General features: G+C 46.1%; 1 protein-coding gene across 1 annotated transcript; it reads right to left on the bottom strand.

Moving 5' to 3' along the window:
* Positions 1 to 2,244: 2,244 nt before the first annotated feature.
* Positions 2,245 to 3,616, bottom strand: nog2 (noggin 2). Its single transcript, XM_034558985.1, has one exon. It carries the CDS (start codon positions 3,445 to 3,447, stop codon positions 2,812 to 2,814), a length of 636 nt encoding a protein of 211 aa, XP_034414876.1. The 5' UTR covers positions 3,448 to 3,616; the 3' UTR covers positions 2,245 to 2,811.
* Between the last annotated feature and the right edge of the window lie 10,976 nt (positions 3,617 to 14,592).

Genomic DNA, 14,592 nt, shown 5'->3' on the forward strand with positions numbered 1-14,592 from the left:
TGTGAAGTTATGACACAGTCAACGTGGCGATTTTGCATAATGTGAAGACAGGAGTCTCTGACAGTTACTCATTTGAGGATTGGCATCTTTTCACAAGGTCCATATTTAATCTATAACCGTGTTAAATTCGTCTGCATTCAAAAGGTTGCTGTTTTTTAGGCATTCAGGGTGCGCAGTGGATTGTAAACTGGAACTTGATTTTGAGCAAATATGACATTTAATATGTGTCCTGATCCTACATGTCTATCATTTGTATTTGGTTTAAACACAAAATGACAAACATGAATTCTTCAGCCTTCATCTAATCAGATGTGTGTGCAGGGACCCCTCAGTGAGAAGATTCTAGTTGTTCATTTAATATCTGGCATTGATCCAGATTGGAGTGATTAATGCGTACACACGGTCAAAATGAGGGTATTTCTAGTAAATTAAGTACTTTGTTGAAAATGATCGATTCATCATTTTGCTGTGGACCCCCTGGACTCCCCTCAAGGACAACCTGGAGGTCCTCGGACCCCACTTTGACAACCACTGATCTGACTGGCTGGCTGGCTCTGTTTCTAAAAGGTGCGCACCTAACTGGCTGGAGCCAGGGCGGCGTATTGCCTTTCACACGCTTCTAAAATACTCTCCGGGCAGAGCCTGAAAGGGTTACTGTTTCCCAAAGTGCCTCATTCTGCGCAGTCGAGAGGGGGCGGCTGAGTGGCGCCGTCGACTCAGAGACGCAGTTTCTAAAAACCCCGAGACATCATCAAGAAAGAAGCTGACAGTAAGGAAAGCAGCCCCCCTCCTGCTCCTTCTCCTCTTCCTCCTTCTCCTCCTCTTCCTCCTTCTCCTCCTCTTCCTCCTTCTCCTCCTCTTCCTCCTCCTCCTCTGCTGGCATGCTGCCGTTCTTCTCCTCTGCTTACCAAATCCCCTCAGTGGTTCTGTCACAATAACCGGGCGGCAAGTGTCAAATCCAACTCTGCCCGCAAAAACCCACAAATCCCTTTAACGCGCACAAGATGCGCTCAGTGGAAACAGTTGTCCACGCGCTGCGTTGCGCTTTCAGACGTTCAGTCATGGCTCTGTTTAAGTCGTTGATTGTATTTAAAGAATAATATAAACACCATAAAACCCCCTACTTACAGTAAATGACTCCTCGCTTTCTTTTTTCAGTGTTACTTTCCCTGCGCGTCTCCAGCGCGTTTAATTGGCCATATCTCTTTAACTTGCAGACAGCAGAACTCAGCTCTCCAATTAATAGTCTGCTAACGTCAAAAACAGTTGACCATTGTTTTATGGGCTTTGTGTTTTTTTTTCTCTCTCTCTCTCTCTCTCTCTCTCTCTCTCTCTCTCTCTCTCTCTTTTCTCTCTCCAGGGCGGTCAGACTTGAATAGGCGCCGGTCTGCTCCAGTCCACCTCTATACAAATACCTCAGTGGAACTTGTGTGGAGCTTCCAGAGTGAACAGCTTAGACCCCAGACGCCCCTGGCTCGCGCACATAGACGCTCCGCCGTTTCATCATCTGACACTGTTTGAAATGTCTGAATCATATTTTACCCATTATGTTAACACCTCGCAGCCCCGAAGCGAGCATGTGCGCAGACAGAAGGAGACGAATGTGCGTGCCCTCTCTCCCCTCCTTCTGGCTGAGACAAATGAATGCCAGTGCTGTGGAGGTGCTTGAGGTATGTGTTGCGCATTACACGGCGTCGTAAATCAGCCCTTTCTAAAATCACTGTGACGGCGTGGAGCGTCAGGCAGTCCACCCAGAGTCACTGGAGCATGAACTTACAGTGCAGTTTGGAAGTCCCACTGCACTTCGGAGCCCGACCGTCTGCACTGCAAAGAATATCAGTGGTGAACAACAGTGTTCTTAAAACGTGGCTCAATTTCACTTGTTTGCAATTCAAGAAACTCCTCTTTTTTTCCTGAATCAAATACCATTGTCATGGCACAACTCTATTGCAAACAAGTGAAATGATTAAGGCCGATTGTTTTGCAGTAAAGATGTTAAGACTGAATGAGACAACATGTTCAGATGATATTTTTTACAGCGTACACGTACACGCCCCCTGGATAGAGACACTCGTTATAAGCAACATGGCTTGACACTAATACACGTTGACATTATAGACTTTATTGCTAAAACGTGTAAACATAACATGTACACTGATATGTTTTACTTTTTGATTTATTTTATTCATTTTTTTTTTATTTTTAGAAATATTCAAGTAGACATCTCCCATATTTTTTCTGGTATACTCTGCTATTCTCTTTCCTTATGCTCTATACTCACAATCGTTAAAATAATAAATAAAACGTACAGATTTTTTTATTTCTACAATACTATGTATTCCAAAAAAGCTGAGTTCACGCCTTTATATATATTTTTAACCTCAACTTTTTTTTTTACAATTTAATTATTATTGATATTAATATTATACAAAAACTCTAGGCAGCATTGCAGTGAAATAACAGTCAGCATCAATGTTCAGTTGAAGAAAAAGTTCACCTCTTGGAGAAGTGTAGCATATGCATTGCATCTTCAATGTCTCATAAAAAATATCAACAAAAAAAAAGCTCTTCCTTATGAAGTGCTCGTGTTCCCCCCAAAACACGGTTCAGGGTTGAGAATAAAATATGGTCCTGGTTCAATTAGAAAAAATAGCTGCATTTTTCTTAAATATGTACAATGTTGGTATTTCACTTAAAATGCTATATAAAAAAATAGATTTGCTATGGTGCCCACCTCTGTAGAGAGTTAACAGTGCAATAGAAACCGTATTTCCAGTCCACTCCCACTCGACCTCCACTCCTTAGAGAAAATCAGCACGAGCACTTGCACTCTGAGATGATTGGGTATTGCACCTGTATCCACGTACAGTATTTCTTTATTATAAACCCTTGACAATACCACCGGAGGAAAATCTTGTTGATTGACTTGACGGGTTTGCAAGACATCCCCTCGGGGAAGGAGCACGAGCGCTCAGAAAAACAGTTTCCCTCCTTGATGTAACGTGGCCAGAACCTCACGCCCAAATCCTTCCAGGTGTGCACCACTGGGCAGTGCGTATAGGTCCACAGCCACTGCAGAAATTTCCTGCGGGCTTTCTTGCCCACTTTTACCCGCTTTCCATAGGGGGTCTCTGTAAGGTCCAGCTTTTTAATCTCGTTAGGCATGGGCCCCTGCAGCTTCACCTGGTTGTCTAGCGCGGAGAGGTTCACCAGCATGGGCGAGGTGATGGACATAAAGTTGGGGTCAAAGTTACTGCCGAGCTTTTTCCTCAGAGTCCTCTCGGCCAAGTCCTGCTCCCGGGGGTCGTACTCCGGGTCGGGGTCCTCTTTGAGGTCGGGCACAGGGAGGTGATCGCTGGGCGATGGACGGAGGCGAAGGTAATGCTGGGAAACTCCAAGGTGAACGCACACCAGCACGTAAAAGAGTAGCGTTTGAGAGAGGCCCATTATTCCTCTGGTTTTACGCACCGGTTCGTCTCGCGTAAGTAGTATTCAATTCTTTTCCCAGTCACTGTGTTGTCTGCAATGACTAGCCCGGGGCTTCATAAATAGTAGAAGTTCAGTCACCAGCAAGGCGATACTTTTAATAGACCACGTCGGGTTTGAATGACATGGAGCGGAGTGCTTTGCTTTTTAGGGCTCCGTCAACTTTGCAATGTGCCCGCTGGTGCAACTCTGCAGCCAAGCGGTGCCCCAGCTTTGCAAGAAAAGTGTTCAGTCTAAATTTAAAAAAAAAAAAGAAAAAAGAAGCACCAAACAAAATGGGGAAAACTCTATTCACGCTCTCTCCGGCCTCACCCCGCTCCCTTGGATTCACTTGGGGTTTCTTTCGGTTGTCATGGTTACCCCGGGGACTCGAAGCCACGACAAACTGTCTACACTGGATGACAGCGGCCGAGGCGAGAGCTGCATGGAATGAAGTGTTTTCTAAAGAGACAGAATAGATCCGGAGCGTCCCGAGAGAGAAGGGCTCACAAAAGAGTACTTCACCAAGTTTTAAATGTCACGCGCCGGGCGATGAGGGCTGCCTTGGCCAATGTTATTTTTACGCACGGCTTTTATAAACGTGGCTTCTCCTAACGTCCCCTGACGCCCTCAGGTTTGACAAGGTCCCAGGGCGCACTCTCCATGGATTGAGGAAATGTTCTATGCAGCCAGTCCCTTGTGATATTCCAGCCGCCGGTCACTGAAAATGTCCACAAACGGAGAGAAAAACGCGCCGCAGTGGGATGCAATCTCAACCTATGAATTACCAGCCATGTATCTTTCCAGAGGACGTTCCCACTCGCAGCTCGGTTCTTTTCATGCACGTCTCAGGCTGGAGTATTCCCACAGAAATCTCGGCTGTGCGTGTAATAAGAACAAAATGCTGAAAAAGCGGAGTTACAGCAAGTTGCAGTGTCAGTGCATATCAAATGCAAACTGCACAAAGCCAGCACACGTTGTTAGTTCAGAGTTCCTTTCACTGGGGGTATTGCTGAATCCGTTCAGAAAAGCTCCAAATCCCACTGTCGCTGCATGACGAGACAGACTTTTTTTTTTGCCCGGTCGATGCAAGCGGTCAATTCCTGAGGGGACGTCTCCACTCCTTTGATAACTGCTACAGAAGCTCCTACTGAGTCGCTCCTACTTCAGGAGTCTGAGAGACTTGGCGCTGCAGCGTTTCTTTGCTTAGGCACACTGTGTGTGAGTGTGTCTGTAGCGAGTGGTGCTCAGTCCCAAGTTAAATATCCCCCTCCGACCGTACAAAGTGTCAGAGGGGCCTGCCCACCCCGGCCACTTTCACTATGATTGACAGCCCCCCACCCCCCCTCCCCTCCTCCGGGCCACCCCCTCCCCTCACAACGTGGAAAAAATATCAGCCACAATCACAAGGATCAACTGGGTCCTAAAGCACCCGTTTTATCCCGTATTAAAGTGTACTGTCCCACAACATGAAGAGTGTTATTATATTACAGAAGGTTTGACGTCTCTCTCACACACTTTAGGTGCTGTAGCAACTGTTTGCTGCTGCGCGTTTCAACTGAGTGTCTGTGATGCACTAATAGGTTCAATACGCTGTCAATATTCAGCTGAGGCATTTAAAAAGAGTTTCCTCGGCTTGAACTTTCCCATGAAATTGATGGGAAACGTTTAGTAGCTTGTCTAAGGAAAAGGGGCATCACATTCCACCTTTGTTCGTCAGTATTTGGGTCCACACAGGAATTGGCCCGTTGAACTCAGGGGTCACAAAATAGGCACGTAATTAAGGGCTATAAATGGCCATGGATAACTAAGCGGTACCTTTCCCATGCTAAGCAGTCATTAGGCCATGCTGGACTTACTTTAGTTTGAACTATGTTGGTCCTCTTATAATGTCACTTAAAATATTGCAGGCAAGTTCCATTTATTGACTTTGAAGTTAACGCATTTTACATTTTTGTTTAGTCCTAATAACCCATAATAAGATGACATTAAAATAAAGTAATTTTATGCAAAATAAACAGTTTTTTTTAAAAATTTTGTTTTAAAAAACCTGTTTATTTTGCATAAAATTACTTGAACTAAACACGTCGGTTCGATTGAGTTTAGAAGTGCTTCCCCATAATTTGATCGTGGCTCTATGGGTGTTGTATTCATCCTGCAGTTTGGGAAGGCTGACCAAGTTTATTGGTCATTTCGACTTGTCATTGTGCTCGTCTTTTGTAGTGGTCACTAGAGGGCGTCGATCCAGCACGCTGTGGACCTGCAGCCCAGACTCTCTCCCTCACTGTGTGACTATGTTTGAGTGCATGTGGAAGGAATGTGCGCTCATACATAGTTATGGTGCAGCTCAAGATAATTTGCTCAAAGATCAAAGATCTAAAAGCCAAAACAGGATGCATTATGCCAAATTGAAGTAATTAAGCTGAATCATCCTTGATGTGAGTACAATGAAAACACTCTCCGGCTGGAAGAACTTGTATAATAAGAATCGCTCTAACTTTAGTTTCTGGCAGAATTAAGAGACATCATTTATTGATCTTAACTCTAACCACATTGAAATGGTTGGCAGCAGTTTGCTGCATCCTATCAATAAATTACTGTTGACCCCTCCAACTTGCATGCAGACAGACAGTCATAATGTGGTTAATGATTAGGGTGCCAGCTCAGTGGGCAGCGTGGACAGTAAGGCTGAGCTGGTTACTGTAGAACTGGCCATTTCCATTGTCTCCCTCCAGAGGTCTTGGGGTGTTGGACTGAGAGAGAAAACCCCATGCAGGGAGAGACACCTCCCTTCCTGCTAGTCTCAAGCACTAATACTGTCAAGCAACCTAGCAATGAAGTCCACCCCCATCCCTGGCTAATTACCGGAGATAAAGACAAGGAGAGGATAGAGGAGGGGACCGGTAAGCACAGTGGGGAGGGGTGGCAGTGGTGATGATGTTGAGCAAGTGGGGGTGAAGGCAGAAGAGGTGGTGGTGGTTTCAGCAAAGAGAAGAGGATGGGGTTGGGGGTAGTGGTGGTGCCGGATGGCAGTTTGCTGTGGAATGGCTAATTAAATAACGCCATAAAAGGACCCGGCTCGCTTTAACGAAGCCCGTCAACCTCTGACGAGTGGGGCTGGGGTGCTGGGATGGGGGGTGGGACGCACTATGGAGGAGAGAGGTGGGGCTGGTGCTGAAAACTGGGCTTGTATAACAAGGGGACTTAGCTCTTTGGTTTTGCAGTGATTGTTCACGCTCCCTTAGGTCTCAATGGGGCGCATGGTGAGGGTGCGTTGGGGGGCAGCCCTTAGGCACAGATAGGACCCCCTTCTCCTCTTCTGCCGTGAATGCTATACACACATACAAACTGACACGTAACACATACACAAACACATACACACACTATAACACCCCCACGGCTCCATACAAAGGCCTATACCCAAGGTCCAGGCTTATCCAGTGCAGGGGCACAGCAAGGGGTGGGCCTGGCCAGACTGGCTGGCTGTGCCCACTGGGGACTGGTAGAATGGCACAGGGGGGTGGATGGAGACGGACAGCTTGGCGGGGAGTGAGGGGAGTAAGAGATGAAAAACATCGTCAAGCAGAGCTGGACCGACAAAATCAACATTGTTTTTTTAATTTAATATATTTTTCTTGCGCCATTAAATGAGCTAATCTCAAGAGATAAGTAGAGTTGAGGAATTTGGCAAGGTGCTGGGGCCATTTGGAAATAGTCTTGAGTGGCAAAGAAATCCCAGAGCCCCCCTTCAAATCCACAGATATGCCTGGAGCACGTCTCCTAATTAGTTTTGTGTTGTGGCGTCTCCAGCAGAACCCTCTCTGTTGGATCTTTGGCAGGCTGACAGGTTTCAGAACCAACCAGAGCGTTGAGTTTTCTGAAATTGTCAAAAGTGCTGGAATATTTTAAAAGTATTTGAACTAAACATATCCAAGAGCCCTGAGATTGGTACCACCCATATTAGTTTCTGGTGAAATCCAGTATGTAAGCACATTGAAATGTTTTGTTGCAATAGCTGTGAAAAAAAAGATCAACTTATTGTATCTTTGAACTGGCTAGATAGATTATTGTCTCGCATACACATACAGCCCATGCCATAATAATTTAAAACAGACTAAATGTGAATAAATTGCTTTCCAACCCTGCCTGTCAATATTCTCTCTATTCCCTTCTGTCCTCGCCATCTTCTCCAGTCTTACTCCCCTCTTCTCTCTCCTCCATATTCGACTCTGTCTCCGAGCCTTAACCTAAAGCAGATGGCTTGGGAAGCATGTCAAAAATCTGTCTTCCGTTAACGCTACTTTTGAAGCCCCCCTCTACATTTTTTTTCCTCTCCCCTAAAATTCATCATAAAATATATTTTTTTTGGTGCAAAATACCCAGTAAACAGCATCAAAGTGATATGTTTCCCCCCTCCTCTGATGACAAGGAGAAGAAAAGAATACAGCACTTAGTAAATAGCTCATCGCTGTTGAAACTCTGATGTGCAATCTGAAGCCAATCGGAGAGTGGCCCCCATATCCTTTGTTTCTACTACGGCATTCCTGTCGCGATGGAGAAAATGTCCCTCGATGCTTGATCACAAGCTGTGATTAATGGTGATCATATCGCTCCGTGGCTTTGTGATGTGATGGCGGGGCCCACTTTGAACTCAGGGGCGGATGAACTCAAGCGAAGCCAGAAAAACATCACACTCACACTCTTTAGATTTCATTTATGTTCAGCCGCCACAGTTGAGGCCGATGGGAGTGCCGTTCGTGTAGTTAGTCACGAGCCAAAGAAAGTAGGAGCAAATTGAAACGTCAACCTGATGTCACGGCATGAAAAGATCAGCAAAGTGATCACAATTCTTCCTGGGTGCCACATAAATGTCTGTACCAAAGTCATAGCGTGCTGCTAGCATGGCTAACTTTACATTTCACTCCTCTTCTTGCAAATGACTTCAGTAGCGCCTCTTCAGAATGAATGTGTTGGACCGGCGAGGTTACTTGGGGTTAGCGACTGTTCCTTTCCGTAAGCCTTTCCCACCTCTTTCTTGATGAACCACTATCAGTCTTCTGTAACGGTGCCCGGCAACTTTTAATTGGGAGGTCGATGTGACCTCCGGGGTGATTGCGCTCATTCACATCTTACAAAGTTGACATTTTAAAGCAGGCTCTCACCAGCTTGGATCATCTTTTTCTCTCCTTTCGGGTTTATTTGTTTGAGTGCCTCGTCCTTGTTCTACTCTCTGCATCTCCTCCTCATCTTGCCCTTCCTCCTTCCCTCCTTCCCTCCTACACCCCCCTTCCCCGCGACCGGGAGTGATGAGGAATTAAATTGATCACCGCCTTCCGGAAAACAACAGGAAAAAATAGTGCATTCCGAACGCCAGGAGGGCGTTCCCCCTGGTCTTCCCTATGGCAGGATGACATCATTGGCCTGCTGCCCAATTCCCACTGTTCACAATAGGGTCACTGTTGCCTTCTCCACAGTGGCATAACAGCCAAGAGAGAGAGAGAGAGAGAGAAAGGAAGGGGGAAAAGAAAAAGGTTGCCAGCTATGTTAAGACCTAAAGGCCTGCGCTTTACACACTAGAACACACAAAAGTCTTCAGACTGCCACGCTGACCAGCACTCCACATTCCTCTGGACAGATTTGGCGGGTTGAACACATCAAGCGGTGTTTGAATGAATGCCACGGCGGAGATTTGAGAGCTGTGATAGTGGAACATACGGCATATCGCAGCTTATTTGGACAGTTAAGTCATGTGTTTTCACTGCCCGCGACTTTAATCTACTTTCTCATCAGTGAAATCACTGTTGGCATGCCGTATCGATCTCACTCGGCATGCTTGTTGTTACCACATTACTTCCAGCGCTCGTGGTTTGCACAAGATGACAAATGGAAAAGTAACGACAATGGAATAAAGACTTCAAACGAAACATCATTTGGAATGAAGAGGTTACTTGAAACTCCGCAGTTCCACTTGAAAAGATCACATTTTGAAACACAAAATGTGTCAAGACAATGTCATTATCCTTTTTTATAGCCCTAACTAAAGAGCGGTTTAATATAAAATGTGACCACATGTCTTTCAGAACCTCCGTCCAACTTAGGTAAACCCTGACCACAAGTACTGGCAAATCGGTCATTCTCCCAACCACTAAGACATTGTGTTGCCACAGGCCATCTTGTCGAAATGAAACATTTTGCCCACAGCCACTGACCACAACAGATGTTCCCTTGCCTGACACTCTCCTCAGCATGTGTGTTCTGTTGAGTCTAGAGCCAAGATACTCTCATAGACTGGCACTGCGTAATGAAAACAAAGGGAGGGAAATTCTACGATGGAGTCTTCATTGGTTTGCGACGGGATTCAGATGGAGGCAGCCCTGTTTAAAACCGCATTAAAAACGCCAGTGTCCTGGATGGTATGCAGTCAAATAATCACCGCAGGTTGCACAGACATGATGGACCGCATCGGTGTCACGACCTGAACGAGCCCCGCCACCCCTCACCCCAATCAACCGTGTCGACAAGCGGGGCGGCGCTGGCCCCCGCCGGCCTTTGGCCCCGTTGTATGTTTGAGGAACACGCAGGAGGGTAAGAAGGTGACAGCCTGCCCAGATGCCAGGAGGACTGGGAAGGCTTTGGGAAATGTCTCGCCCACGTGTGAGCGCGCACCGCCGCCCAGGGGGTGCCTGCCTGCTTGGGAACGGGACGGAAAGGAACGGGGGTTTGACAACAGGCCGAGTGTGCGCTCAGTGAGATAGTTTGTCCAAGGGATGTACCAGATGTTGACTCACATTGGTTTGCTAATCGGGAGCCACAAGCCCCTGGAGCCATGAGTAAACAGGAGCGTCTGCCTTTCTCTGTCACCACAGGGAAATGGAACCGGGCATGGGGGGGGGACGGGTGGGTTACATATGAGAACCTGAAGGAGAGTAATGAAGTGGCAATGTCATGAGAAATTGAAGTGGTGCTATGGTTAAAGAGCAGCAGAGTAACAAAGGCCTGCAGCGCCCTTAGCCCTCAACCTCAAACTGCTTGTGTCTCAATCAAGGATGACGGTGTTTTTTTAACTGGGTGCTCAGTGGGAACAGGGAACACTGGTTCCCACCCACCTGTCACTGGGAACAACAATTTATTCTTAATTGACCGCCTGCTGAAATAAATGTGAGCGAGTGAGTTTAGATACAGACAGTATAGTTACAATGAGGATTCTACAAGTATAACTACAGTACCTTATTATTATTATTAGTACCTCCTAATGAAACTCGATTTAAAAAACTTAGGGGAAATCCTATTTTGTGATGTTTAAACTGTGACAGAAATTGATGTAAAATAGGCTGATTTTTAGTTTTGGAGAACTATGCCTTGTTGAAAACAACACTCCCAGCATCTCCTCTCACAAGTTTGTAGCAGTCTTTTATCCAATTTTAATAATTTATCCTATTATTATTATATTATTATTATTATTATTATTTAACTGATTTCCTGATTGAAGCTGGAAACGTTCAGCTGGTCACTGATAACTGAAGCAGGAAACAGACAACACTCAGAGATAGCGCTTTCCATATGCAGGGCATCAGACAAAGGCTGTTTAATACATTTACACTCCAATAACTTTCACAAGTCAGAGAGAGAGAGGGAGGGGGGAGAGAGAGAGAGAAAGAGAGAGAGAGAGCCTGGCCAAGTAGATCAACAATGAGCTATTGATACCAAGACAGATCTGTGCTGGTGTCAGTCGGTTGAGATCCTAACAGGATCACAATTGTGGTTTGTGCTCATAAACTTGTTGACCTTATTTAACCTTGGGTTTGGCCAGTTGAGAACTCAGACTACAAATGTCCATTCAAAATCCACATCTGTGTGAGAGCACACTGAATCTGACTATTCAGATAGACTCTGGCAAATAGTATGTGGACCCCACTGTGGTGGTTTGCTCGAGGCCTCTTAGATTCAATTAAGGGAAATCTCAATTCATACAAGGATATTTTAGAAGATTGTGTATATCCAATTTTGTGGCAATAGTTTGGGGAAAGCCCTTTTGTTATGTCAACTTGATAATGTGCCCGTGCACAAAGCGCAGCACACGAGTTGGGTGTGAAATAACTTGACTGGCCTGCACACAGCTCTGACCTAAACCCTTTTCAACACCTTTAAGATGAACTGGAACACCAACCTCACTATAATGCTCTGTGGCTGAATCCAGTCCAACAACCGTGATCTTTTCCTTTCCTTAAACATACACAGACATTGTCATGTATTTAAAAAAAACATTGGCATTGGAAGCTTTTATTGAATGTAGTTATCTGGGCTTTTACAACTGCACAATATCAGTATACTTCTCTGGCAATTGGGTTGAATGGCAGCCGGGTTCTAAAATATTCTAGAAAGCCTTCAGAAAGTTGAAGTTATTATATTATTGTGCACATACTGGACTTCTGCCCAATTTGTGTTTTATTTCTGTTATTTAGCGATTTCAAGCAGTCAGTGTATCACAGGTCTCTAAAAAATAGTTGTAAATGTAGTTCTGCGGCGGTTCAGGTGTGTGATAGAAGATGTCATGCTGCACATAAAACTATAATGAGAATTCAGGAGCTGGCCACCTTCCTGGTAACAGTGTGTGTGCATGCATGAATGTGTGTGCGTGTGCGTGGTGTAATTACAGCCAGGTCCCCGGCGTGGAGCCCAGTAGAAGTATCGTCAGTCTGTCTGTGGCATGCGGTGGTGCTGACCTTCCCTCTCTCCTCTCCTCTCCTCAGCCTGGTGACTCTCTGACTGGCTCTGGCTCCACCAGACCCCCCCCACCACCCCACCACACCACCACCACCCCACCTCACGCTCACACACAGGTGCTATCAGGACAGCTGGCTGCTCGCTTTGTGCGGAACATGTCCGCTGAAGTCCTTCTTTTGCGCGCATCAGTCCTCAATCGCGTTGCACTGTGGTAAATGTTGATGCGGCAGTCTGCACCAGGGGAAATAGAATAGCTGCTACCTTCATTGTTTTGTGAACTTGAAGGTAGCAGCGACATGTCTCCAGAAACTGTTCCCAAAATGAACTTTTACTGAGCCGTGATTCAGTCGGCTCCAGACGCTATTTTGTTTGTCTAATATTTGGTCAGTTGATCCAACTAGCTAGCTCTTACGTCTTCATGCTGGGCTGTGGGCACACACACACACACACACACACACACACACACACACACACACACACACACACACACACACACACACACACACACACACACAGCATTATATTGAGTGAGTGTGACAGTAATCCGTAAGGGTTTGGTCCTCAGCAGGACAGGGCTCAGGGCCTTGAGGATGAAGGCGAGCTGGACATTTGTGATATCACACCAGTGAAGAAGAATAGGGGACGATGATGATCAAACAATCTGCTCATTATGAGTCACCAAAATCCCCTAAAGAAGTCCATCAAGTCAAATCTAAATCCTGCACAGCATTCTGTGCGTATTTATTTGCATGTGTGAGCATGTTGCTAACAGCGCTCCAAGTGTGTATGTCAAAGAGCGTTTGTCTGTACAATTTTGCGTGTCTCTGTTTGTGTATATAGTGTGTTTGTTTAAGTGTGTGTGTGCGCGCGTGTGTGTGTGCAATCAGCAAGTCTGGAATGTCTCATGACATTATGAATCCTGATGATCAACATTGTGATCCTGTGTTGCATGCTCAGGGCACGCTCACCCAAAGTGACTCCGACTTCTGTCCTGCTGAGACGAGGCCCTTCGTCATGTCTGACGTAAATGCAGCTATTTAGCATTTATTCAGTGTACAAAATTAGCTGGAAGTATAACATTTAGGTTTCAAGCGACATGTCGAGGCAAGGGATTTCATCCTTTTTCTTTATGCCTTTTGGCTTATCTGGCTCATTGCATTAATGTTAATTAGTGTGTGCTGTCCTTGATGAATGAATGAAAAAAGTAAATGAAATACACACATCAGTGTGTACAAGTGCCATTGTTAGTAGCAACCGGAAAAAAAGTAGTAGTAACCTCAAAAAAAGCGTCACTGACAGACTGACGTGGAAACTTTGAATGTCTTAAAGTGTATTTGTATATGTGTGAAAACACACTAAACGAGAATCAAAGATGTCGGTAAAGTTGAAGCTCTGATCAAAGCTGTGGCAGTGCCTCTGTTTCAAAGATGAAGCACTGAAAGAAGTGCTGAAGGAAATTGAAGTGTTCGTTAAAGTGGAGGTGCTGGAAGTGAAGAGCCGAATGTTGGATGGTTTTAAAAGCCACACGAGGTCATGTAGACACACTGTCTACCTAGTTATCTAGTAACCCATCTAAATGTGAGTATGAGATAGCTCAGGTAAACACGCTCAGAGTGTGTGTGTGTGTGTGTGTGTGTGTGTGTGAGCGTGCCCGCATGTATGCCTGCAAACTCCCCCCTTCCTCACTGCATCCAGGGGGATTTATTTGACCCCTTATTGCCAGCGGTGAGCCTGTGGTGGAGATGAAAGCATGCCTTCCCAGTGTGGCCCCAGTTTCTATAGCTATGGACACAGACTCACACTGGTCGGGGACAATAGAGGGGCCCTGCCACTCGCCCCTGCCAGAGCCCTCTCCTCTCCCCACCCCATCCGTCACTGCAATCATATTTTCAAAACAATAACACAGCCGGGGGGGTGGGCATGATTGAAGTGTGTGCGTGTTTGATCTGTTGGTATGCAAGTGTGTGTGTGTGTGTCTTTTGAGTGTGTATGCATGTGCGTCGTTATTTTGAGGCACGCGTTTGTTTCATCTGAGTGTGAACATGCTTGACTTGTGTCAGAGTGGATGTAGGTCCGTACATACAGTCGGGAAGCAACTGTGTGCATGCATACCTTTGTGTGTGCAAGTGTGCGTGTGTGTGTGCGTGTGTGTGTGTGTGAGCCGGGCCTTTGATGGCGTGGCCGAAGCGTGCCTAATGTGACTGCTTGCTGGGTTGGGGTGGGGTGGGGTGGTGCGGGGGGGGGTGGCAGCGTTGAGCCTCCTGCCCTCGTACTGTCTACCCTGCCGTGGCCCAAGGCTCCCCCTGCAAACTTGAAAGGACCAAAGGAATCCCCCCTAAATCCCCCGATGCCGCCCCCCACATGTTTTCAGAAGGCATGACATCATCCTTTGCACAAAGGGGG

Source organism: Cyclopterus lumpus, chromosome 19 (genome assembly GCF_009769545.1).
Source record: "Cyclopterus lumpus isolate fCycLum1 chromosome 19, fCycLum1.pri, whole genome shotgun sequence".
In the NCBI taxonomy this organism is placed as follows: Eukaryota; Metazoa; Chordata; class Actinopteri; order Perciformes; family Cyclopteridae; genus Cyclopterus; species Cyclopterus lumpus.

Coding starts and splice junctions, on each gene's coding strand:
- nog2 (XM_034558985.1), bottom strand. CDS start 3,447: ATGGGCCTCTCTCAAACGCTACTCTTTTACGTGCTGGTGTGCGTTCAC.